General features: G+C 48.8%; 1 protein-coding gene across 1 annotated transcript; it reads left to right on the top strand.

Moving 5' to 3' along the window:
* Window positions 1-237: 237 nt before the first annotated feature.
* Eif4ebp2 (eukaryotic translation initiation factor 4E binding protein 2) lies at window positions 238-22,788 on the top strand. Its single transcript, XM_028776857.1, has 3 exons — window positions 238-488; window positions 16,077-16,262; window positions 17,365-22,788. The coding sequence occupies exons 1-3, from the start codon at window positions 344-346 to the stop codon at window positions 17,394-17,396; spliced, it is 363 nt and encodes a 120-aa protein (XP_028632690.1). The 5' UTR covers window positions 238-343; the 3' UTR covers window positions 17,397-22,788.
* The last annotated feature ends 2,269 nt before the right edge of the window (window positions 22,789-25,057 follow it).

Below are 25,057 nucleotides of genomic sequence, written 5' to 3'. Positions count from 1 at the left end.
CCCTCAGTTACCCGCCCACTCTCCCCAGACACGCCCTCTAACGTCACGTCCGGCCTCCATATTTCCCTCCCTCTACTACTCCTTGCTCCCGCCTTCGCCTGCTTCCGGTAGTCATCGTTGCCGCTGCTGCCGCTGCTCCTGCTGCTGCTGCTGCTGAGGCTGCAGGCGGAGGCCGGAGGACCGGGCGGCGGCGGCGGCGGCGGCGGCGGCGGGAGCAGGAGGGCAGCGGGACGACCCAGCGAGAGCGGGCGAGCTGAGAGCCGAGCGCGAGGAGCCAGAGCCGCCCGGGCCCCGCCGCCGCCGCTGCCGCCGCTGCACAAAGCCACGAGCCCGCGCCGGAGCCATGTCTGCGTCTGCCGGCGGTGGCCACCAGCCTAGCCAGAGCCGCGCCATCCCCACACGCACCGTGGCTATCAGCGACGCAGCGCAGCTACCTCAGGACTACTGCACCACGCCCGGGGGGACGCTGTTCTCCACAACACCGGGAGGTGAGCCGCGCCCGGCCTGCCCGCCATCGCGGCTGGCGCGTGGCACTGCATGCTCGACCAACAGCTTCCTCTCCGCCGCGGACTGTGTGCTGCAGACCGTGCACTCTGCGCGGCGGGGCTAGCCTATGGAGCTGTCCTATGGGGTTGGGAGAGGGAAGTCGGGGAAACGGATCTGGCGCGGAAGCGTAAGATGATTTGTCTGGCTGCGCTTAGAGTCCCGAGTCGAGGTTGGCATGCGCTCTGCATGCCTCGCCCAGTGTTAGCCTCCTTTGACAGCATTGTTTACTTTGTTGGAGGAGTCATCACAGGTTGGGGGGAGCCCCAGCTCCCACAAGTGGGGCGTGTAAAATAGCTCCTTTGGTGTCCAAGAAGTTGATGGCTTTAGTAGAGGCGCTGTCAGATTTCAGACCAGGGCTTTCGAGGAGCGGCTTTGAAGGTGCTTTGTCAACCAGCACACACTAGACGGGTTAGGTTGCTTGATCCTAGGAAAAGGACTTGGAGAGAGAGAGAGGCGGTGCAAAGGGAGGTTCCAGAAGTTGCTTTTAAAAAGATGGCCGGGAACTGTTTACTATCACTGGAGAAGAGGTAAAGCATGTTGAATTGGTCACGAGAGGAGGAAGCGCAAAGGTTGTTTGTCTCCTTTCTGGGCTGTTCTCTAAGAGGGAGGAGCCTGGAAAGGGTTCTTTGGTGCCCTAATGAAGGGAACCGGCTTTCCGTCTCTAATCTCAGACCTTTGCCTTCTTTTGGTGACCCGGGGGCTGACCTTTGGCTAGAGGGTGAAGATTTGGTGTAGCAGCCCCTGCAGTCTATAGACAGGGGATCGATCATGAAGCGGGACCCCTAACCAATCACTTGTAACTGGGCCTGGCCATCCTGGAATCTTGTGCAACTAGAAGGCACAAGAGTAAGGGGACCTTGCCAACATTAAGAGACAGCAATCCAGAAGGCTGTGTGTGGTAGTTAGGGCCGTGATCCTAGTATTCCAGAAAGAAGGGCCAGGAGAATGGCAGTTTAAGGCCAGCCCTGGCTACATAATGAGTTCTAGGACAGCCTGTGCTACAGTGTCACACCCTGTCTCAAAAAAACAAACAAAAAAAGCCAACCAAACGAGGAAGGGGGGCAAAGAAATCAAAGCAAACAACTAGGAGAAAAATTGGCTGAGGATCCAGCCAGGCCGGTCTAGAGAAAGGATGGCAGAAAAGCATAAATTCCCTTCCAAATGGCCCAGCAAGAGGAAGCTGCACTCCTTAGGGAGAGCGGTGTTTAAGAATGGGGAAGACAGCAGAGAACTGGTGAGGGGCAGTGGTTTTAAGTTGCTGAAGACAGCTTTCTTTTTGTTGTTGTTGTTTTGTTTTGTTTTTGTTTTTTCGAGACACAGTTTCTCTGTGTAGCCTGGGCTGTCCTGGAACTCACTCTGTAGACCAGGCTGGCCTCGAACTCAGAAATCCACCTGCCTCTGCCTCCCAAGTGCTGGGATTAAAGGCGTGCGCCACCACCTCCTGGTCATGAAGACAGCTTTCTTATCTGGTCTTTTCCAGCAGGTTTTAATCTTTCTTTCCTCTTCCTTTTGTTGAAACAGCGTTCCTCCATATAGTCCACACTACCTCACACCTCTTTATGTGATTCCCCAAACCCAGGATCTTGCATTATTAGCCTTCTAAGTGCTGGGATTTATTGGTGTGTGTTATCTGGTGTCACAAAAATCAGGAAAGATCTTGGTCAGCCCCGGATGGAATTGTCTCCACTCGAACAGATAAAGATACAGAAACTAGTGGCCAGCACTGGCCAGGCAGAGACAGGTTATCTCTGGGAGTTCAAGGCTAGCCCATTGTACACTGTGAGTTCTAGGACAGCCAAGGCTACATAGTAAGAGCATATCTCAAAAAAAAAGTTATTTCTAAGGTATCAGAGAAAGATCTGTAATTTACTGCACAGTTCTTTGTGGTATTGGTCAGTAAAAAGCCCATGCTTTCAGCAACTCAGTGCACACGTGACAGTAACAGGTGCGTTTAGCTCTAATTTACTTGGGGAGGAACCAAACTTTTTAGCTGTACATTAATCTTGTTCTCCCGAGAGAAGCTCTAGACAGGGAAAACTCTGTGGTCATATTTCAAACACCAGGCTGCTGTGCTTTCAAAAGTAGGAAAGGCACGTAGTCTGTAAGCCTTGCTTTAAAGATAGAAGCTGTCTTGCCACTTGAATTAGTTCTGAGATGCTTGGGAAGGTCTGCTGGAAATATTCATTCATCCACCCTTCTACTGCAGAGTCATTGCATGCCTGAGCACTGCTCAGCCTGCCTGACAGAGTGTCTACACATAGTTGTTTGTTTTGGAGGTAGGGTCTCCCTGTCCCTGGAGCTCACTGAGATGCCCCTGCCTCTGCCTCCTGAGCAGTGGCATTAAAGACTACCAATGCCTGGCACTCTTTGGATTTTGATGCAGTAGAGCTTGCTTCCTGGTTGTAAGGAGATGGCACTGTAGGGCTTGGAGCTGAGCTGTGGGGTTTTGTTTGTTTGTTTGTTTGTTTGCTTGTTTTTGAGACAGAGTCTTATTGTGCAGCCCTGACCAGCTTCAAACTCAGCCATCCCCCTGCCTCTGCCTCTCTAGTGTTGGGTTTAAAAACATGGCACACCAAGGAGTCGCATAGCATTTAGTTTGGTGGTGTTTAGAGATGTACTGTGCTTACTGACTTTTTCCCCTTTGGAATGATTCTACGGTGGCCTTTACTGGGGCTAGAGAGAGGGCTCGGCAGTTAAGAGCACGCCTGCTAATACTGTGGAAGATCTGAGTTCAGTTCCCAGCATCCACGCTGGGCAGCCTCTAACTTCAGCTCCAGGAGATCTGAACTTCTCACCTCGCTTTCACCAGCATCTGCACATATGGCATATGTCACACAGATGTATGCTCACTTAAAAAAACAAAACTGGGGCTGGAGAGATGGCTCAGTGGTTAAGAGCACTGACTGCTCTCCCAGAGGTCCTGAGTTCAATCCCCAGCAACCATATGGTGGCTCACAACCACCTGTAATGGGGTCTGGTGCCCTCTTCTAGTGTGTGTCTGAAGACAGCTACAGTGTACTCATATAAATAAAAGTTAAAATAAAAAAAAAATTTACTGGCATTGAGGGGTTGTGTATGTGTGAGCATACTCACATACACTTATGGCTTGCCAATGGAGATCACAGGGCAACCTCTGATTTCCTTCCGCTGGGGTTTCTGGGATCAAACTCAGGTCATCAGACTTGTGTGGTTAAGCACTTTTACCTCTGAGCTATCCTGATGCTTCCTGCTTGGGAAACTTCCTGCCCTCTGATGCTATATCTCCCTTCCTCCCACCTCGTCATTTTATCTCAGTGGTTGATAAGGTCTTCAGTGAGTTTTGTGGTCAGTGCTTCACAGGAAACAAGACACTGGACCTAGGCAGGTGGTACAGGCCTGTAGACGAAGAGAAAGGATCAAGAATTCAAAGCTAACTTGTACTAGATACAGTTAGGCTAACCTGGGCTACATGACACTCTGTCTTCAGAAAGTAAGGTATTAAGTGTAGGCCTTGCTCTGCATGGGCCCCAGATCTTGGTTTGGAAGGGTTGGAGGCTGCGGGAAGGATGGAATTGGAACAGCATAGCCAAGTGACTGACTTGAGTTTCAGACCTGAAAACATCGGGCTTAGATCAGCAGTCTCTTTAATGAGAAGGGAATGGAGTGCATTTCCTGCTTGAGTGTCTGAAATCTGAAGTGACACCCCCTCAGGGACCATTCCTGGATCGAATTTGATTTGCTGAGTGCCTTGTAAGATTGGCTTTGGTGAGGCAAGACCCCCTTATTCGGTGGAAAGCCATAGTAGCCACGTCCGCCTGGAGGGTTTCTTAAAACTCCCCTTCATGTTTTGAAAACGAGAGCTAAGCTAAAAGCACCTTTGCTGTGGCATTTTGAGCTGTGTTTGCTGGTGTAAGGGGATTCTGTTTGTTACTGAGGGACAGGGAAGCTTGCTTCATTTTCTGCTGTCTACCTGTGGAGCAGTGGGTGGTGGGTGGTTCATCCAGTAGAAGCTGCTGCTGCTGCCACCTTCACGGAAGGTGAGTTTGTTCCCTTAGTCGGGTTTTCCTATACACCAGTCAGGGTAGCTGGAGAGCCCTAATGAGTTCACGTTATAACTAAACAACCCTGAGACCAAAGAAACTAACCTGTTAGTATTGCCAGCCCTTTAATGTCAGTGGATAGCCTCAGAGTCAGTAGTCCTTAGGACTGCCTAGTTTCTTCCTCCACCATCTTAGATGCTTACCTTCCTGGGAAAGGAAGTTGGCAGACCCTTTAAGACATGTCTACCTCTGGAATGCTGGCTGACGCCATCTTCCTCTGGGGAATAGGCAGAGCTATAGTGACCCATTTTAGCCTTCCTCTCTGCTCCGATCCCTAATCACATTCCAGCTATGGAAAGAACACTGCATGTAGGGACAGAGAGCCACCAATCACTGTGGCCTGAAATCCGTGGCTCCTGCCTCTCTGCTGCTATTGGTGTCCTAGAGGGTAGAGTTACCAGAGGACCATTGGAAGAATCTGGAAATAAATGAGGCCTGAAGAGGGGAAAACATTCCCCTTTAGACTAGAGTGAGCTGTATCAGAAGCGTGTTGGGGACCTGCTTTTTCTGCTGATCCTTTTTGGAGGGATGAACAGTGCTCTGTAGCTTCAGTGGAGAAGGCTGCTTTCTCAGTCAGTTTGGCCCGTTTATTCTGAGCCAACAAATGTCTTTAGCTTCAGTTCTCTTCCATTTCTTGTGTGTGCCCCTGTGGACCCATGCAGAGGCCAGAAAAAAACATTGCTTCCTCTTTACCTATCCTCATTAGATGTACTCTGTCACTGAACCTTGAGCTTTGGTGGCTTTGGCTGGGCTAACTAGGTAGCACATTCTAGCAACTGGCACCCCCAACCCCAGAAAACAAACAGTCAAGCTCTGGGATACAGGCTACCCAGAGCCACACCCGGCTTTTACATGGGTGCTGGGGATCTGAACTCGGAACCTCACACCTAGCTTTTATTCCCTGAGATATCTCAGTTCTTTAACTTGGGTCTTTAGCTGTGGCCCTCCATTATTATAAGTGAGAGATGCACATCACATTGCTCTGCCTGTTGTCTGGGGTAAATGGCAGCCGCTTGCCTCAGTAGCCATGGAATGCCATCCCACAGCCTCAGCTGTGTGCTCCCCTGCCAGGCTGTCTGTTCTTCAGCTCTCCTGATGGATGTGGAGGGACTGGGTTGCAAGCCTGGGGAAGGCCCAGGTCATATCAAGGCAAGGGAGGTGACAGGGAAGGTAGCCCCTCCTCTGCCAGCCAGCCTTCAGAGAACAGAGAAATTGACACTGGCCAATCAGCCGAGCATTTTCCAGAACTGGAGTCTTAAAGGCAGCTTCACAGAGGGATTTTGTAGAGTTGTGAACTCTGTAGCTTAGTAGTTTGTATGTGTAAAGCCTTGCAGCTCACAGGAAAGTTACTGTAGAGACCTGCTCCGTCTGCTGAGTGGGAGGGGAAGGGGCCTGGGTCCTCGGTGAGTTTGCTGGTGAGTGGCAGAGCCCTAGCTACAAGTCTTTAGAGTGAGCAAATGCCTGTGGAGAGTTTTGCCTCTGTTTATAGGACCGAGGCTCTGTTGAGACGTGTAGGTAATCCCATCGCTTTTTTTTTTTTAAATTTACTCTCTATATATGAATACACTGTCACTGTCTTCAGACACACCAGAAGAGGGCATCAGATCCCATTACAGATTGTTGTGAGCCACCATGTGGTTGCTGGGAATTGAACTCAGGACCTCTGGAAGTGCAGTCAGTGGTGCTCTTAACCTCTGAGCCATCTCTCCACTTTTCTTTCTTTCTTTCTTTCCTTCTTTCTTTCTCTCTCTCTCTCTCTCTCTCTCTCTCTCTCTCTTTCTTTCTTTCTTTCTTTCTTTCTGTGTGTATTTCGAGACAGGGTTTCTCTGTGTAGCTCTGGCTGGCCTGGAACTCACTCTGTAGACCAGGCTAGCCTCGAACTCTCGAACTCAGAAATCTGCCTGCCTCTGCCTCCCAAGTGCTGGGATTAAAGGTGTGCGCCACCACCGCCTGGCTTCCACTTTTCTTTGTGCTTGTTTTTTGTTTGTTTTTGTTTTGGGGACGATCTTAATATGTATGTGTATGCCTGGTTGGTCTCAAACTCAGATCAGCCTGCCCCTGCCTCCTGGGTGTTGGAGTGAAAGGCATGAACTGTCACACCCAACCTTACTTTGGTTTTTGACGCACCCTAAAAACTCTGTGTAGTCTTTACCTGCTTTACAAGGTAAAGTGGCACTTTTTTGTAATTCCAGCACTTGGGATCTGAGGTCGGTAGATCAGAAAACAGTGTGTCAAATCAACAGATGTCCATCCTGAGTGTGTGTGTGTGTGTGTGTGTGTGTGTGTGTGTGTGAGAGAGAGAGAGAGAGAGAGAGAAGACATGAATGACTGAGTGTGTTCCTTTGCTATGCTTATGGTTTTTTAAGACTTGGAGCTCCCTGATTGATTGACTCTGATTGGTTTATTCACTTTTTTTTGTTTTTGTTTTTGTTTTTCGAGACAGGGTTTCTTGTATAGCCCTGGCTGTCCTGGAACTCACTCTGTAGACCAGGCTGGCCTCGAAATCCGCCTGCCTCTGCCTTCCAAGTGCTGGGATTATTATTCACATTTTTGTGACAGGATTTTTTGCTAAGTTGCCCAGGTCAGGCTTGCAAGGTACTCTGTAACCCAGATTGACTTTGAACTTTACCCTTTGACTCAGTCACCAAAGTAGCCACCAGCTCTGGGCAAGAACCTTCCCTCCAACCCTCAGGCAGGGTTTCTCTGTGTAGCCCTGGCTGTCCTGGAACTCTCTGTAGACCAGGCTGGCCCTAAACTCAGAGATCCTCCTGCCCCTGCCTCCCGAGTGCCACAGCCACACGACAGAGAGCCTAGGTTTTACAGACCGCCTCGCCTGGTTCTTAGGCCATAGCTTGAAACTAGAAGCTCAGAAAGAAATGTTTGCGTATTTCCCTTTTAATATTGACTGTAGATTTCTGTGGCAGATGTCTTGACAAGTAGAATTCTGTTCATTTCTGTGAGTAATTTAAGAAAGCAAAAATAAACTGGGAAATACAATTCTGGTCCTGTGGCTTCTTGTTATCTGCACTTGAAGGTCTACATCCTTGTATAGATGTGTATTTGGTTTTCTTCTCTTGCCCAGTTCTCCTGGGTAGGGCCCTCAGTGTGGTGGCGTGTGGTACATTGATCTTAGAGAGAAAGCAGTCTCCTAAGTATCTTAGCTGTGGTTCTTATAGGTGCCTTTTCTACTAGAAGTTGAGGAAATTGACTTCCGTTCCTGGTTTGTTGGATGTAATCATCAGGAAAGAACATTAGGGGTCTTTTGGGAGGGTGGCTTTGAGGACCACAGCTCAAGGCCTCTTGAATACTAAGCACTCTGGCCTTTGAGTGACCCTCTTGGCCCCAGATCTTTAATTGAGGTTATCAAGTGACTTGTTTTATATTCTTTAAGGTATATTCCAGTAATTGACTTGCCAGTGTCAAGTCAGCCTGATGCTCTGGCTAAATCATCCTGGGTTCTAGGTGATTTTAGGTTTTGGTGATACCCCTCTTTAGATCTTGGGTTGAATTTGTGTTTTCTCCTCATGGCTTGCAATGACGGGGAGTTAGTAGTTAATTACTAGCATCACCAAGACTTCAGCCTGGGAGACTCACTTGCACTTTGTTCCAGGTATTTTTGTGGAGAACATTTATTTCTGTGTGAATGCTCACACCTAACCAGTAGTGGGGTGCTTTAGCAGTAGTACTACAGGACAGTAGAAGCGAGTGTTGACTTATTTCCAGGGACGTCCTAGGCTAGCTTCATTTACAGGTCATGAACTATTTTGGCCTTAGTATTAGCTGGGTTTTGTTTATCCTTTTTGATTTGAGACTAGGTCTCTTGTAGCCTAGTCGCGCCAGAAGTACGTAGCCTTTGGTGACCTTGAATTTAAGATCCTGCTCTGCTTCCTGAGCGCTGGGATTACAGGCTTGTACGACCACGTCTGTTCATGTTTATGTAGCGATTGTGCCAGGCTTTGTGCATGCTGGGCAAGTGAATAGCGCCTGAGCTCCAAACCCTGGCCCCTGCTATTAGCATTAAAAAACACCTGATTCAACCTATTTTGCAACCCAGACTGGAGGAAACCAGATTTGCCTGAGTGCCTGTGTTAGTCATGCTGTCCTGTGTCTCCTGTGTCACTATGACTTCTGTCTGTAAAGAGGACTGCTCTCCAGTGTCTCCCCAACAGTGGACCTTCCTAGTAGGACTCAGCCATTTCTCCCTTGACGAGCAGTGGTCACATGGGGACCATTCTTGAGTACTTACTTGTGTTTGGAGGCCTTGCTCCCGGTTACTGGGACATGGGCTTAAAGGATTTGGTAGACCATCCACAGAACACTGGAGGTCCCCATTTGCCACAGCGCTTAGTCACATTATGACAAAAGGCCTCAAACTCCTCTGTGCCTTTAGTTATAAAAACAGTTATATAAAGCGACAGGTTTTATTAGGTTGTATTTTATTAGTGCTTCAGGGATTTGTTGGCTATGCAAAGTAAATGTTGTTTGGCCACCGCCAGTCTCCCCGGAGCTTCTGGCGTAGGCGGCTGTTAGTCTTCTTTGGTTTGTCAACCACAGAACTTTTTAGCAGTCTCTTCACTGAGGGCTTCTATGAACAACAAATGTTTGTTAAAACTTTTTCCTCCGGGCTCTGGTGCAGGCAGACAAAGTTTCCCAAGTGGGGGATAAGCTCCACGCAGTCCTGCACATGGCTCTGCGCCTTCTGTTATAAAGGGGTGGGGAGGCCCAGCCTTCGGAGTGCATTAAAGTCACTGGCTGCCTGTTGTCTGTTTCTGGGTTTTTGGCCAGCCTTACAGCTAAAGATACCCCAGGGCTAGAGGGAGGGCCCAGTGGTTGAGAGCCTGTATTGCTCCTGCAGAGAACTGGAGGTTGGTTCCCGGTACCCACATCAGGTCCCTGACAGAGCCTGTAACTCCAGCTCCCAGAGACAGCACCTTCTGCCTTCCTTGGACACCTGCACTCTTGTGGACATGCCTTTATACGCAGATATGCATAATTAAGGATGAAAAATACATCTTAGAAAAGGATTCCCCATAGACGACCAAGGCTGCTAGCCAAGTGCTGTGTTGTTGTTAATCTGTTGTTCTGTTTTGTTTCATACAGTCTGACTGTAGCCCTCCTGGCTGGCCTGAACTTCACTGTGGAGATCAGGTGCTGAGATTGAAGGAATGTGTCACACTCAGCCTGTTTCCTTATTTTTGAACTGTTTTTCTTCTTCTGTCCTCCTGTGGGGGCCGGGGATTGAGCTCCGAGCTTCAGGTTTGTGAGCCAAGTGCTTCTCCCCCGAGCCACCTTGTTGGTTCTTGTTTCCTTTAAACGCCTTTGCCTGCCTGCCTCCCCATGCTGGAGTTGGGGTCGAGCATGCCCAACAGGGCTGTGCTCACCGCGCCCAACCTACCCATCATTCACTTGAGCTGGAAGGACCCTTCTCGTGGTCTCTGCTGCCCTGGGAGTGAGCACAGTTTCTCTGTTGTGTCAGCCTTGCTTGTGCTGCGCCAGGCTCTCCACCCAGTTAGTCTGCAGTCCACACAACACTGCACTTCTACAACTCCCAAGTGTGCTAGGCAGAGTGCTGTGAGTTCAAGGCCAGCTTGAGCTACGGGGTGAGACACTGTTTCCACACACACAAAAAGTATGTCTTCAAGTTAGTGTGTGTCCAGGACATGGACTAGTTCAATTTTTAATAGATCGTCTTTGATTCTTTACGGTAAGCACAGATATATCTATTAAGAACTAAAAGAATTTTTTTTCCTGGTAATTAACATTTTTCTTAGAGTACTTGGTTCTTTCGAATGGTCACATGCTTATTAATCACTAACATGCTGCTTGCTATTTTTTTGTGTTTTATGGGGAAGGTAACTACCAAATAAGTAAATTTTTTCACCTGCAGTTATTTAAGATTCAATAGTTTGGTCTGGCAAGGAAATAATTTAGCTCAGCAGGTACAACTAAATAAAATTGGTCAGGACTTGTGCTACAGGGTGTTGAATGGCCCCAGACTGTTAGGTGGCTGTTGAGGTGGCACAGTGGGGAAGGGGCTTGCTGGCAGACTTAGCTTCATCCCCAGGATGCACGGGATAGAAGGAGAGAGGGGACTCCTCCAAGTTGTCCTCTGCACACGTCCGTATGCACTGTACAGCATTTGTGCCCTCCGTCACACATGGGTGTGTGTACATGCACACTGCTGAATAAATAAAAGGCAACTTAAAAATTAATGCTAGAAGAAATTCAAGACATCCTAAGTAAATGGAGAGGCTCTGTGGATAGATGAGGTGACATGCACACAGTAGGAGTCAGTCCAAGCGGATAGATGAGGAGATGATACACACAGTAGGGTTAGTCCAGGCTTGCATCCTTGGGAGCAGTCTTGAAATTCATGTGGAACTCTAAGGGGCCTGAAATAGCCACGTGATTGTAGAAAATCATAAAAATGCAGACTTGGAGGACTCTCAGCTCCTGATTTCAAAACTTGTGATTTGCATTTGCATGTGTATTAGTGGGAAAGAATTGAGAGGCCAGGACTGCCCAACACTCACAAGCACACCTGTGCTCTCCTCCCCCTTCCCCTCCACTCCCCCTCTCCCCAGTAAAGCTGCCACAGCAATTCAACTGGGACCTCTTTCCAGCAGTCAGTGCCTACAGTACAACTGTGGGTGTGGACCCACAGTTCACAGGTAGCGCTCCTAGAAGAGCAGGCAGCAGGGTGCATCTTGGATTAAGTCATTTCTTAGACTTGATATCAAAAGCACAAGCAGAACAACAAATATAAATTGGATCTCATACAAGTGCCAGGGCCTGAGCCCAGCATTTAGGACTCAAGTGTATGGGGAGTGGGGGAGAGCAAGGGACAATGGTGGTTACTGTAAGTTCTGGGGCAGCCAGAAATTTAGAAACTTTTTTTTTTTTTTTTAATTCTCTTTATGGGGTTGGAGAGATGGCTCAGTGGTTAAGACCTCTGCTCTTCCAGAGGTCCTGAGTTCAATTCCCAGCAACCACATGGTGGCTCACAGCCATCTGTAATGAGATCTGATGCCCTCTTCTGGTGTGTGTCTGAAGACAACTACTGTGTACTCATACATAAAATAAGTAAATCTTTAAAAATTCTCTTTATGCCTCAAAGAATGGTATCATATAACACATGCCCCTGGGTTCAATTCTCAGGACGTGGGGAGGGAGATAGAGGTGGGAAAGATTAGAGAACCATCAAGGGGATGGATATATATATATATATGTGTGTGTGTGTGTGTGTGTGTGTGTGTGTGTGTGTGTGTGTATGCAAAAAAATTACAAATTGTGTGTATATGTGTGTTTATACTCAGACTATAAAGAATAAGCTGGAGATTTAGTCAGTGGTAGAACACTTGTCTAACATAAGCAAGACCGTGGGGTTCAGTCCTCAGGTGTGTGTGTGTGTGTGTGTGTGTGTGTGTGTGTGTGTGTGTGTGTAAAGGACTGTTAAAATACAGTAAAAAGTCAGATGTGGGGTGTGTGTGTGTGTGTGTGTAAAGGACTGTTAAAATACAGTAAAAAGTCAGATCTGGAACCTGTTTCCAAAGCTTTGAGTATTGGAAAAGCCAGTAAGCACATGAGGAGCAGGGCTGGCCTAGCCATCGGGAAGCAGAGTAAGTCAGGACAGGGGAAGTGGCTTCATGTCAGTTAGGGTGGCCTGGAAGAAGTCTTCACAGTGTCAGCTACACTGTGTGAAACTGGAACCTTCCCACTGCCGACTGGGGTGTGGTGTGGAGTCTGGGGTCATTTGGAAAGCAGCAGTTCTGCAATGGGTTAGCATGTGACTAGGCCATTCCGTGTTGGGGCGTGTTCCAGGAGAATGGCTGTCCACACCATAACCTGTACATGGATATCTAGATCTTAAATCAGTGTCATTCCTAACGGTTAAGGTGTTGTAGCTGCCATATGTCAGTCAGCTGCTGAGATGAACAGATGTGGAGCACACATCACTGACATCTCCCTGACCCACCCAGGGGTGGGTTTCAGAGGGCGCTCCAGGTGCTGGAGATAGACCCTGTGGTGAGCCTCATTTGTAAGGTGGGACAGCAAGAGCTCAACAGTAACTGATGATGAATGGAAACCATGCTGTCCTTGTGCAAGTTATTGAAAACTCAGGAAATCTTTGACATTGTCGCTTAGCACTTTGAAAACTCAGCAAAACCTCAGAAAAGGAAGGACCTCTACCCTGTCGCTTACATGAATATAATTATAACAGCACATTAGATTATTATGTAGCCATAGTTAGAAGACAGGATTTGAATGTACTATCAAGAAATTTTGTTGCTCCAACAAACCTGATGATCTGAGTTCAATCCCCAGGTCCCACATGGTAGGAGAGAACAGAAAAGATCCCTGACAGGGCTGGAGAGATGGCTCAGAAGTTAAAGAGCACTGGCTGCTCTTCCAGAGGCCCTGAGTTCAATTCCCAGCAACCACATGGTGGCTTACAACCATCTGAAATGAGATCTGATGCCCTCTTCTGGTCTGCAGGCACACATGCAAGCAGACCGCTGTATACATAATAAATAAATAAAACTTTTTTTTTTTTTTGGTGACAGAGTTTCTCTGTATAGCTCGGGCTGTCCTGGAACTCACTCTGTAGACCAGGCTGGCCTCGAACTCAGAAATCGACCTGCCTCTGTCTCCCAAGTGCTGGGACTAAAGGCATGCGCCACCACCGCCCGCTAATAAAACTTTTTTAAAAGGAAGAAATAAGAAAAGACCGCTGACATATACATGCCTTTTCATGTATATACATACATTCTATCATTTAAAAAAAAAAGGCAATTGAGTTGGGTGTTGAGTGCTCACCTGTAATCGCAGCCTTTAGAAGGCTGAAGCAGGAGGACACGAGTCGAAGGCCAGCAGGGCTGCATAGGGAGGTTGTGTCTCACAGAGTAAAATGATGTGGGGGCTGGGTAGATGGCTCAGCAGTTAAGAGTGCTTGCTGTTCTTGGAGAGGATCAGGATTCAGTGGCCATCACCCATGTAGCAACTCACAATAATCCATAGGCATACACATTACATACATACATACATACATACATACATACATACATACATACATACAGGCAAAACATTCATACACATAAAATTTTTGTTAAAAAAAAGCATCGGATCCCATTGCAGATGGTGGTTTCTGGGAATTGAACTCAGGACCTCTGGAGAAAGAGTCAGTGCTCTTAACCACTGAGCCATCTCTCCAGTCCCTGGATTTCATTTTTTAAAGACAGGGTTTCTCTGTGTAGCTCTGGCTGTCCTAGAACTCACTCTGTAGACCAGGGTGGCCTTGAACTCATAGATGCACCTGCCTCCCAAGTTTCTCCCAAGGGATTAAAGGCATGTGCTACTGCACCTGGCTTGGTTTATTGGTTTTTGAGACAACCTCTCATTCTTATATTTTCCTATAGAAGGTTGATCTGAAACTTACATGTAGCCCAGGTTTACCTCCTACTGGTAGCAGTTCTCCTGTACCCCAGCCCCACCCCCAGCAGTTCTGACAGACCATGAATTTGACATTATGAGTATCTCTGTAACTCTCTCTCTGAGCTACTAATTTCCTTTCCTTGGAGCTAGCTCCAGGTAGGATGGACAGACTATAGAAATGCTGCTTTGAAATCCCATTTTCCATCATGCCTTTACCCTTGAGCTGCACCAGCAAATACATCGCTTTCCCTACCCTGGACAGCACTCATCTCCTGTGATACTGATTTGTGTTTCTCTGAAGATCTGAAGATATATTCTCTTAATTTGCCTGTTTCAACTTGAGTTGGGAACTTCGGGTGTGTATTTCTTTATTTTTAGCAGGAGACATTGAGAGAGGTCTTGTGCCATAGTCCAGGCTGGCCTCGAACTCTTGGCAGTTCCTGCCTCAGTCTCAAGTTCAGAGATTATCAGGCCTGTGCCTAGAAGACAACTTGTAAGAGCATCAGGCCTTCCTGCTTCTGTCAGGTAGCATGGACCCTGTGTAATATGTAGCCGACAAAGCCTCAGGTGACTGACTGGAAGTCGGGTGTTTGGTTTACCACATGTTATTTTTTTAATGTGTGTGTCATGGGCTCATATTTTCTGTAGTGTGTACAGAGGTCAAAGGACACTTTTGGGGCTGGAGAGATGGCTCAGTGCTTGAGAGCACTGGAAGCTCTTCAAGAGGACCTGGGTTCTGTTTCCAGATGGTCCCTAACATCAGTATCTCCAGTGCCAGGACATTAGTGCTTCTTGACTTCTTGGTACATTCGGCACACACACACATACATGCAGGCGAAACACTCATGGAAATTAACAATAAATCTTGTTTTTAAAAAGGACAGAGTGTTGGACTCTCCAGACTCTTTTCAGCATATGAGATCCTGATATCGAACTCAGATGGCCAGGCTTGGCAGCAAGTGCCTCCACCTGCTAAGGCAGCCTTCAGGTCCTTATTTAAAGGAATATGGTGTTCTGTCTTTCTAGGGAGGAGGTCAGCCTGCAAGCTTCTCTGGGTGGTCTTCAACAGACGGTATTGTCTGCTTTTTCACGTACTTGTTTATTCTTGCTTATTCTTTCAAGTTTGCCTTGATGGGGGCTGGGGAAATGGCTCAGCAGTTAAGAGCCTGCCCTTCCAGAGGACCCGGGTTCAATTCCCAGCACCTACATGGCGTATCACAACTGTTCGTAACTCCAGTTCCAGGGCCTCCAACACCCTCATACAGATACACATTTAGGCAAAACACTAATGTACATAAAATAAAAATGTGAATTTTTTTTTAAATGAAAAACAAAACTCTTTGAGGGTTAAGTTATTGGTCTAGTAGGTCAGTAGCTGAAACAAGATTTAGATCGAAAACCCCAACCCAGGTTAAATTTCTTTAAAAGGAGGAGTAGGAGGAGAAAAAGAAAGAAGCAACTTTGTTTTGAAGATTGAAATGTTAGGATATTGGTGGTAAATACAGAAGTGCTGGCTTGTGGAGTTTGAAGTCTGTAGACTGGCTGGCACATGGCAGGAGTCCTGTGGGAGGTGAGGTAATGTGTTGAGTGAACAGAAAGAATGACGGGGGGGTGCATAGCTTCCTGGAGAAAGTGGTGCTGAAGAACCAGTAAGAGTGTTTCCCAGGGGCAGAGCACCCAACCCTGCTCATGGCGAAGAGGGTTTTGCTCTTGGCAGAGTTGACGCCTTTTAAGAATTATGTGGTATTTAAAGGAATTCCTTGGTGGCCAGCTGGCCTTTGCCTGTCTGCCATTTTTCTTTCTGCATCCTGCTGGCAGAGTCCTCTTCACTATGGGACATCCCTTGACTTCTGTCGACTCCCAGAGCAGAAGTGCCAGCACTGGCCTGCACCTGATGGGTACAGCCTAATCACATCAGTCCGCCTGAGAATGTCTCTGAAGAGGACTGAGCCATGGTGCAGCCAGCCTCTGTGGCCTTGTGTTGGTGCCTTCGTTTATTTGAAATTCTCTGTTTTTCAGGAACACGAATCATTTATGACCGAAAGTTTCTGTTGGACCGTCGCAATTCTCCCATGGCGCAGACCCCACCTTGCCATCTGCCCAACATCCCTGGAGTCACCAGTCCTGGCGCCTTAATCGAAGACTCCAAAGTAGAAGTGAGCAACTTGAACAGCCTGAACAATCATGACAGGAAGCACGCAGTTGGTGAGGAAGGACACTGGGTGGACTGTCAGTAGTCTGTAGGTTGTGCAGAAACAAGCAGATGGTTGTGAGGCAGCCAGGGCTACATAGGTGGACCATGTCTTTTAGAAAGCAAATCAGAGTGGTAACTCAGAAATACATTAGAACCATGTCTGCCGGCGGCTTTACTTTCTAGGGATCGCTCTTATGTAGATATGACTATACACATGCCGCCTTTTCAACTTCCTTGAATGAACCAGTATGCACATGCACACATACACCCACCAGCCTTAGAAAGGAAACATGACCTGGTGCTGGCGGCTCACACCTTTAATCCCAGAGGGATCTCTGAGTTTGAGGCCAGCCCAAGACACCAGGGCAACCCAGAGAAATCTGTGAGAGAGAGAGATAGAGAAAGGGAGGGATGGAGGGAGGGAGGAAGGGAGGGAAGGAGGGAGGAAGGGAGGGAGGGAGACAGAGAGGGGGAGGAGAGGGAGAAGGGAGTGTTTTATATTAGGGGGCTGTTTGTTTGTACTGGGGTGAGGCGAGCTGGCCTCTCACTCACCTCAGTCTCTGTGCTTCATGCTCGCTGCAGCTCTAGTTGAGGTTTTTGTTTGGTTTTGTCCGGTTGGCTTTTTCTGAGCTGAGGTCTCAGTCTTGGCCAAGCTGACAGATTGGCCTCAGCCTTGCAGCAGTCTTCCTGCCTCAGCTTCCTGTGTGCCTGAGTTAGGGTGTAAGCCGCCATCACCCACTGCAATTGTGAGTTCACAGCCTCAGAAGAATGTTCCTTGCACTTGGAAAGATCCCCTTGTACCTTCCCGGTGTGACCTCTCTTCTCTCCACACCCACCCCAGATGAAATAGACACACACACACACACACACACACAAAGAAAATAAGTGAGGTGTTTAGTGCTGAGACAGGGTCTCAGCACCAAATATGCGGCTCACCTCAAATTTAAATACTGAATTTAATTGTTAATTAAACATTGCACGCAGGAGCAGGTGTCTGAGGCCAGAGCGCGTGGGAAAGGGTGTGTTCGTCTGGCCCTTCGCAGGTTGAGAAAGATGTGGTTTGCTTTGGTGTTTCGTTTTGTACTAAACTTACATTTCTTTCCTTCTAACCAGGGGATGAGGCTCAGTTTGAGATGGACATCTGACTGTGCTGCGGTGTCGAAGGAGGCTGTGTGCATCTGACTGGGCCAGTAGGAACACAGCGTACAGAGAAGCTCCAGTCCCCTGTCCCCCTCTGGGTGCCAAATAATGGGAGATGTTCTCCGTCTGAGCACATCTTCCTGTCCCCTGCCCTCTGCCCAGTTAAGGTTAGGTTGGTGAAGAAGCCCATGGACGATTGTGTGGAGCTGAGCGGTCCACAGAGGAAAGTCCACAGTGGAAGGCAGTCCCTGGAGCGTCCCTGGTCATTTCCCAAGAATCTTCCTGCCCTATTGAGACTTGCCCCCAAGTCTAGGACGGTCTCCAAGCAGCACCTCTGCTTGCAGGGTTGGGGGTGAAGGCTCTTTAGTGCCCATTGCTGTTCCTGGGCTCTCTCTGTCCTTCCCTGTAGCCTACTGCTGATTCAGTGCTGGCTGTAGGGGGGGATGGGGGCGTTTGTCCTCAGCACTGAGCACAGCTCCTGTACCTCCTGCACCTCCAGCTGCATTCCTGGGACATGTGACACCAGCTTCCCTTTTCTCTGGGAGGAAGGCTTCTGTCTTGTCTTGGGTGTGATAGCTTCCCCCCCCCCCATTCCTTTACCTAATTCATTGGCACGGGTATTGTTTTAAGCCCTCCTGAAGGGACCCCTTGGTGACCAGCTGGTCTTTGCCTGTCTGACATTCTTTCTTAAGTGCATCCTGTAGGCAGAGTCCTTTCCACCCTGTCACACCCCATGACTTTTGTCTGCTCCCAGAGCAGAAGTGCCAACGCTTTGGCCTCCACTGGTGGATACAGCCTGGTCACAGTGGTCCAACTGAGAATCTATCAGTGGCCTCTGAAGAGGACTGAGGCACGGTGCAGCCAGCCTTAGTGGTCATGGTTTTAAAACCTGGTGCACCTTAGTAGGTTTGATGTCCTGCAGGATACTATATCTTGAGTTTAGAGTTGACTTCCCCCTGCGTCTGTCCCCTCTGTGGGTCTGCTTTGTGCTTGGCTGCCGAGAGAGAAGTGCAGACTGAGACAGTGGTTCCTCCTGGGTCTTGCCCTTCCCATCGTCCATCTGTCCTTCTCTCCCCTCGCTCTCTTCCCTTCTGGTTCTTCCACTGGGCCATTTTCCAAATCAGAGATGCCTCCCATGTTGGTATCTGATTAATATCTGTCTCTCCTTATCAGAGGAGAGACCTTTTATTTTTAAGATGACTACAGACCTATTTTTAGATAAGTTTTCAGTACAATTTTGAACTACAACTTTTTTAACAAAACATCTTCCAGTATTGGGAAGGTTATTAAAAAACAAAAAACAAAAAAACCCAATGTTTGTAGGCAGGTCCGTTACTGTCACTGTCCTTTGTTTCCCATAGCTCCTTCTGAGCGCCTTCCTGTGCCCTCCAGTTTTGGGGGCTATCTGGAGTGTAGAATGGGTGTTTTGTGAAACTGGACCAGTCTGCCTTGCCATGAGCTGTTGAAGAAAACTCTTCTCCTCTCCCCTCCTCTCCTATCCTTCTCTCTCCCTTCCCCTCCCTTCCTTCTCTCACCCCTCTCCCCCAACCCCCCCCCCATCCCACTCTCCTGGTACTGTGGGTCCTCATGGAGATCCCAGTAGAGGCTTCGGACAGACAGCCTCATCCATCCAGTCTCCAAAAGGAAGACAGTAAAGCAACCAGGGGTGCCCTGGGAGTTTCCGGTTGTATTGGATGCCTATACTAAGCCCTCTTAGTCAGGTTTCAGGTCCCCATTGGCTGGGAAAGAAAGCTGTTTTTGTTTTGTACCATGGAAAGACCCTCTTTTGTGAAGACTTGAGGACAAAGAAAGGACGTCTTCAGACCTGGGTTCTGTTTTTCTGCTACACAATGTGAATAGCTCGGAGTGCAACCCTCTGTGACGGTCGCTGTCTCAGGAATAAGCTGGGGGTCTCCAATGCTTGGGGATTCTTGGAGTCTCTAAGGTGATAATCACAAGAGTTTTATTTCTCTGTTAAATGTATCTGTTGTGTTTTTAATTAAACTCCAAATTTCATTTCCTATGGAGTCTTGGAAAAATGTAAGCTGTGCTATCATTGGGCTAAGAAGCTTGTTCAGGACCTCATTCATACCTGGGAGCTTGATTCTTGAGGAGCAAGGCTCAGGATTCTTCACACACTGGCGGTGCCTCCTGTGGACTCTGAATCCTGCTGAAGTGAGGAGGGTATGAGAGAAGGGCACCCGCTTCTCACTGAATGACTGTCTGCAGCAGAGCGCCTTCCACCTGGACCACAGCTGGGAATGGATCTGAGACATGGACGCAGAGCAAGGAACTGTTTCCCTTTTCTTGCCATCTGGGGGAGTATGCATGTGCACCTCCTCTTCCCTCAATCAATGGACATGTTCTAGTAGTCTTTAGAGTGTCACCTGCGTGGTGCAGGAGCCTTCCAGCCTTGTCTGAAGGCCGCCACTATCCATTCTTTGACCTCCATAAGCCAGCATTGTAAGATGATTGCACAAGACAAGAAAGAAGCTTCCAATGATGGCATCTTTATACGTGAGCCATTCTCCAGTAAGCAGAGTCCATTTTGGGGTTTACCTCTGGGTGTGTACAGAGCCTCACAGCTGGAGCCTGACGTCCCCCACCCTTACCCCACCCCCCTTGAGTGAGACTGGTGTTAACATCTTAGTGACTGACTGTGCCCTTTCTCTGTTGTGGGGACAACAGCCTTCATGAGGAAAAGCCTCCCTCCAGGGCCCAGCAGTGCTCCCCCCTCCGAGCTCCCGGCCCTCCTGTTCTGCTGAAGTAGGTACTGCCTTCTCTGGGGCAAAGGAGAAGAAAAGCTGGCAAGAGTTCTGTCCTGCTTGTGTGAGTTATCTGTTGCTGTGTAGAAAATTACCTGCAATGGTAAGAGCTTCCTTGGATGGTGTCAGGAGCTGCTGAGCACGGAGACTTTAGCATAGGCTCTTGGGAAGACACAGGTAGGGTGTGGGCAGGGGCTGCTCTCTGCTGGAGCTGGAGAATTCTACTTTTTTTTGTGGCCATCAGAATCTCTTACTTGGTCACTCCCCCCACCCCCCATGGGTCTCTGGGGTAGACTGTGTGGGAGCATTCTACTTCCTCCTGAATGCTTGATCCCAGAGAAGGAGGTGGAAGAAGAAAGTTGCAGTGCCTTTAATCACCACGCCGTAAAAGGAAGAAAACAGGAGATAAGGGAGGTGGAGGCAGTCACAGCCATAAGCTAGGTGCACATTGCTATCAGAACAGCCCTCTAGCTGGGACCAAACTGGGATAGAAGACAGACTTCTACCTGCTTGTCTTAGGGAGAGATGGCAGGAAATGAAGATCTCCAGATCTGCATCCTCAACTGCCATCTTCTCAAGGACGTTTGCTTTGCAAGTCTCTGAGGCGTTCTCTTTAAGCACTGCTCACCCCTTCTGTTTCCCTTTAGCAGAGAATTGACTAAAGAAGTTGGGGGCATTTCTGTGGAGCTAGCTACACAAGCCTTCTTACCGGAGGAGGCGTGTCAGGCAGGTAACAGGCTGTTAGATGTTCGGTTTCTGAGCTGCAGAACAAGCAGCAGTTAGTTCCCTTTGCCTTCTGACAATGGTATCAAAGCCAGGTACCCCGTGAGTCGGTGCATTGGCTAGGGTCTCCTGTCCAGAAGCAGTTTCTCCCTCCATACGCCAGGAACACCTGAGAGTGCACATGACTGGCCTGGTCAGTGCAGTGTGCAGAGTAGCAGATTGCCTCCTGGGTGCCTTGTTGGAAGTGTGCTCTTAAAAGAACCTGTAAGAGAAGCTTGAGGTAGCCCACCAGTGCCTCGGATCTCATAGGATGTAGCCCGTCTCACCATCCTTAGGTGGAAGCTCTTGTTGGGATTGGTGTGCTGTCCTTCATTAGCAGTGTCTTTCCTGTAGTCATACTTGCTTTAGTGTGTACTTGAAGTACTAGTGGATGGGGGTTTCTTTCTGCTCTGAGGAGGGCAGAGGATGGTTTGGGTACTGTCTTCTTGGGCTTCTCAGACCTTCACGGTTCAGTTGGGTTCCACTGAAAGGCCAGCCAGCCAGCCAGCTCGTGTACAAGGCCCCAGTGTTGGCAGCCATTTATCAGGGAAAGAACCTTCCCATCTCCATCTTGAGCACTGGCTGCTTGAGGGAGTTGTGCCATAACCCTTCCCCTCCCCCTAGAAGGAAGGCGCCTCTGTCTTCATGTAGTTCAAGTTCTTTGGTGTGTTTTCTGACTCCGTGTCCACGGCGGCTGTTTATTAATCTGCGAGACTCAATCACTGACCCATCCTTATCACAGGAAGGTGGGACCTTCCCTGTAGTGGGGGAACACCATTGCTTGGGGAAGAAGGTTCTGTCTGAACTTGGATTAGGGCATGGTTACCTCCAACCCCTAGCCTCTCAGCTTTTAGTAATGGGAATTGGGGTTCCTGCGGTTGACTCAGTCCTTCAGTGCTTAGCAGTGTTTCCTGCTCTGATAATGGGTTTCAACATGGTGGCTTTTTGAGGCTAGGTCACAGAAACGTGACTGAAGACTATAAGGATGACGACAGGTCCTCATTTTTCAGTTGACAAATCAAGATACCTTCCCCACCCTCTGAAACTGTAGCTTTCCTTTAGGCAGGTTCTGGAACTTGGTGCCTGTTGGCAGTCTTCAGGTGGCACATGGTTTCTCCCTGCTTGCTCAGCTCTTCTTGAAGCCCTAGTGGCCATACTGTGTGCCCAGTAGAAAAAGCCTACTGCACTGAGATAGTTCTCAGTGGATGCAGACTCCTGTTCACGTTGGTGAGGTGGGAGGCATCGAGAGGCTGGACGCCTGGTAGACACACAGCTGTGCTGGTGTTTCTGCAGGGAGCCCCTGCCAGGGCTTCAGACCCAGACTCCGTGAATCCAGCACAGAATGCCCACTCTTGCCTTTATACCCCACCCTTCCTTTCTATTTCAGTCTTTTAAAAACTGTCCAGCCCTGACCTTGGGGTTATGATCGGAGAACAGGAGAGTGGGGACACCAGCAGGAGGTATGGGGACCACACAGGCTCACGCCAATGCCTTTGCCCCACTTAATGGCTGTGGGGCATCTCCAGTAATCCTTAAGGTGACTTGAAGAGCCTCCAAGGACACCGATGCCCGGTTGTCCATCTTAAGCATCTTTGTGTTTTCTGATGACCCTTCCCTGCTCACTGCTGCAATCCCAGCCATGTGGGATGGGGTTTCAGAGGCTGCCTGCCAGCACTTTCCCTTTGTTCCTCTGGTGTGCTGTCCCTCCCACCTCCTCTCAGTCACTGTCAGCAATGCCATCCTAGGACCGTGTGTGATTCCATGACCAGTTTGTTTTCACTGTCCTGCCAAACAAGCAGGCGTTTGGAACTAGGAAAAAAATCCTCACCAACGGTTGCTGTTACAGTTAAATAAAGACCTTGAATACTGACTTAGTGGTGGTTTGTGGTGCTGGCTGTTGAAACCTTCATTTCTCATATGCTAAGGGCAAACTACCATGGAGACAGCCTGAGGTTGGTGTATTAATGTTTTTGTTTTTGAGACAGGACCTCACTGTAGCTCTTGGCTGGCCTAGAACTTATGGAGACCAGCCTGGCCTTGATCACAAAGAGATGCAACTGCCGCTGCCTCCCAAGTGCTAGGATTAAAGGGGCATGCCACCACAATGCCCAGCCTCTTGGTATATTGATTTTCTTTCAAAATTCAAACACCATGTGTGTAATTCTAATTGGCAGGAGACCAAGGCAGAAAACTGCTGGGAGTTAGGCCAGCCTGCATCAGACACACAAAACCATGGAAGTGTGCAGTGCACTGTGGCGGGTTATTCACATTTGGCGAGTCTTGGCCTGGAGTAGCCAGGCAGAATGGGTGTGCTGCCTTGTGTGTCTACCCCAATGGAGCACTGTCCTGGTCCTGTGAGTGTAGGTGGTGGTAGGTAGGAGCTTGGTGGTATCCGAGGAGACTCTTCAGTCAGTGCCAGTCCCATGTGGCCTCTCCCTGCCCTTACTGTAGGTCCTAGAGTCTAGGCTGTTCTGCAGGAGCCTGGCCTCTGGCTTCTCTTTCTGTGGACAGGTCCACAGAGAAATGAGGCCTACCTTGTCAAGACAGTGTAGAGAGGTGGCTCAGCAGTTAAGAGCACTGGCTCCCCTTCCAGAGGTCCTGAGTTCAATTTTCAGCAACCACATGGTGGCTCACAAACAGCTATAATGGTATCTGATGCCCTCTTCTGGTGTGTCTGAAGACAGCAACAGTGTGCTCATATACAGAAAAGAAAAGACAGTGTAGATATTTGGTTGCTGGGTCAGCCTTAGTTCCAGCCCTGCTGTTCAGGATGTTTATTGCCCACGGCGTGATTCTTAGCTCTCTCAACCTCTGGTCTCTTATCAGGATGAAGAAATCCTTTTGTAGGTTTCTAGATCAGGAGCATCTATGCCTAGTGCCAGTACAACCGGTTCTGGTAAAAGAACTCAAGTGGTACATGCTCCCTTCCCTTACTTGGCTGGGGCAGTAGGTAGGACTATGGGTTCCTGACCAGCATGGGCTACACTGTGAGACTAATCAAAACAATGCTTTAAGCTTAGCTGGGTTTGAGAGACTTACCAGCCTGTGGAGAGCCCCCCATTCATGTGTGGGTTCTCGGGGATGGGATCTTCCTACTGTAATAAGGTTTGTTTCTTATTTATATGAGCACACTGTTGCTGTCTTCACACACACCAGAAGAGGGCACCAGATCTCATTACAAATGGTTATGAGCCACCATGTGGTTGCTGGGAATTGAACTCAGGACCTCTGGAAACGCAGTCAGTGCTCTTAACTGCTGAGCCATCTCTTCAGCCCCCTGTAAGGGGGTTCCTAAGGTATAGATAAACCCAGGTTATGGTGCAGAGGGTCCCAGCCGTGCTTTCTCTCTTCTAGTTACTGTCTTTCTCTGGTATTGCCCGCTGGGAGGGCAAGGCAGCTGTTTCCTCTTGGCCCTGCTTGCAGTTGCAGAACACCAGACCTTTGCCTTAAGAGCAAATAACTATTGGAAGGCCTACATTCAGATAGGACAGTTCTCAGAGGCAGCCCTCTGGAATGTCCAAGGCCTTCAGCCAAGCCATGGACCAGATCCAGAACCATTGTTAGGAACTGATAGCCCTGGTCCTGCAGGCAGCATGGTGAACGCAATCAGAGTGTGTAGGTGGCCACTTTGTGTCCACATCCCCCATTTGACATAGGGCAGTGCCTTGTCACCGGGGAGCTTTGTCCCAAGTTCACAGAACAACTAACTATAAACACTCCCACAAGCTGAAGCCACAAATAGCCATGGCCTTTGGCCCTGCTGTCCAGCTAGCTGTGTAGGAACTGTAGGCACCTGCTTCCCTCCAAGAACTTAAACTCTACAATGGACCTGAGTCCTGGAAGTCAACGCTTTGGTCTAAGCTAGGTTAGCCTGGTCTGAATGCCATCCAGGTTCCCTGGATCTCTCAGCTCCGCTGTGACATTCGCAAGGCCTTCCTGGGGTAGCAACAGACACAAGTGGACCTCATAAGGCTGTTTTCAAAGTCAAATCATTTGGTGGTAGAGGTTAGTAATCCCAGCGATTGAGAGGCAAGCAAGAGAGAACCGCCTGGAGTTTGAAGCCAGTCTGGGCTAAAGAGGCATCCTGACTCAAAACCCAAGGCAGCGCCCTGTGGTGACTGAGCCCATTGCTCTGCTCA

The sequence above is a fragment of the Grammomys surdaster genome, unplaced genomic scaffold (genome assembly GCF_004785775.1).
Source record: "Grammomys surdaster isolate TR1022 unplaced genomic scaffold, NIH_TR_1.0 273, whole genome shotgun sequence".
NCBI classification, from domain to species: domain Eukaryota; kingdom Metazoa; phylum Chordata; class Mammalia; order Rodentia; family Muridae; genus Grammomys; species Grammomys surdaster.
Note: the sequence above shows the minus strand (reverse complement) of the source record. Positions and strands in the feature narration are given on the sequence as shown.

Bases quoted from the DNA above. Each gene is read 5' to 3' on its own strand.
- Eif4ebp2 (XM_028776857.1), top strand. From the start codon at position 344: ATGTCTGCGTCTGCCGGCGGTGGCCACCAGCCTAGCCAGAGCCGCGCC. The intron at 489-16,076 runs GTGAGCCGCGCC...TCTGTTTTTCAG, and splicing joins GTTCTCCACAACACCGGGAG to GAACACGAATCATTTATGAC. The intron at 16,263-17,364 runs GTGAGGAAGGAC...CCTTCTAACCAG, and splicing joins TGACAGGAAGCACGCAGTTG to GGGATGAGGCTCAGTTTGAG.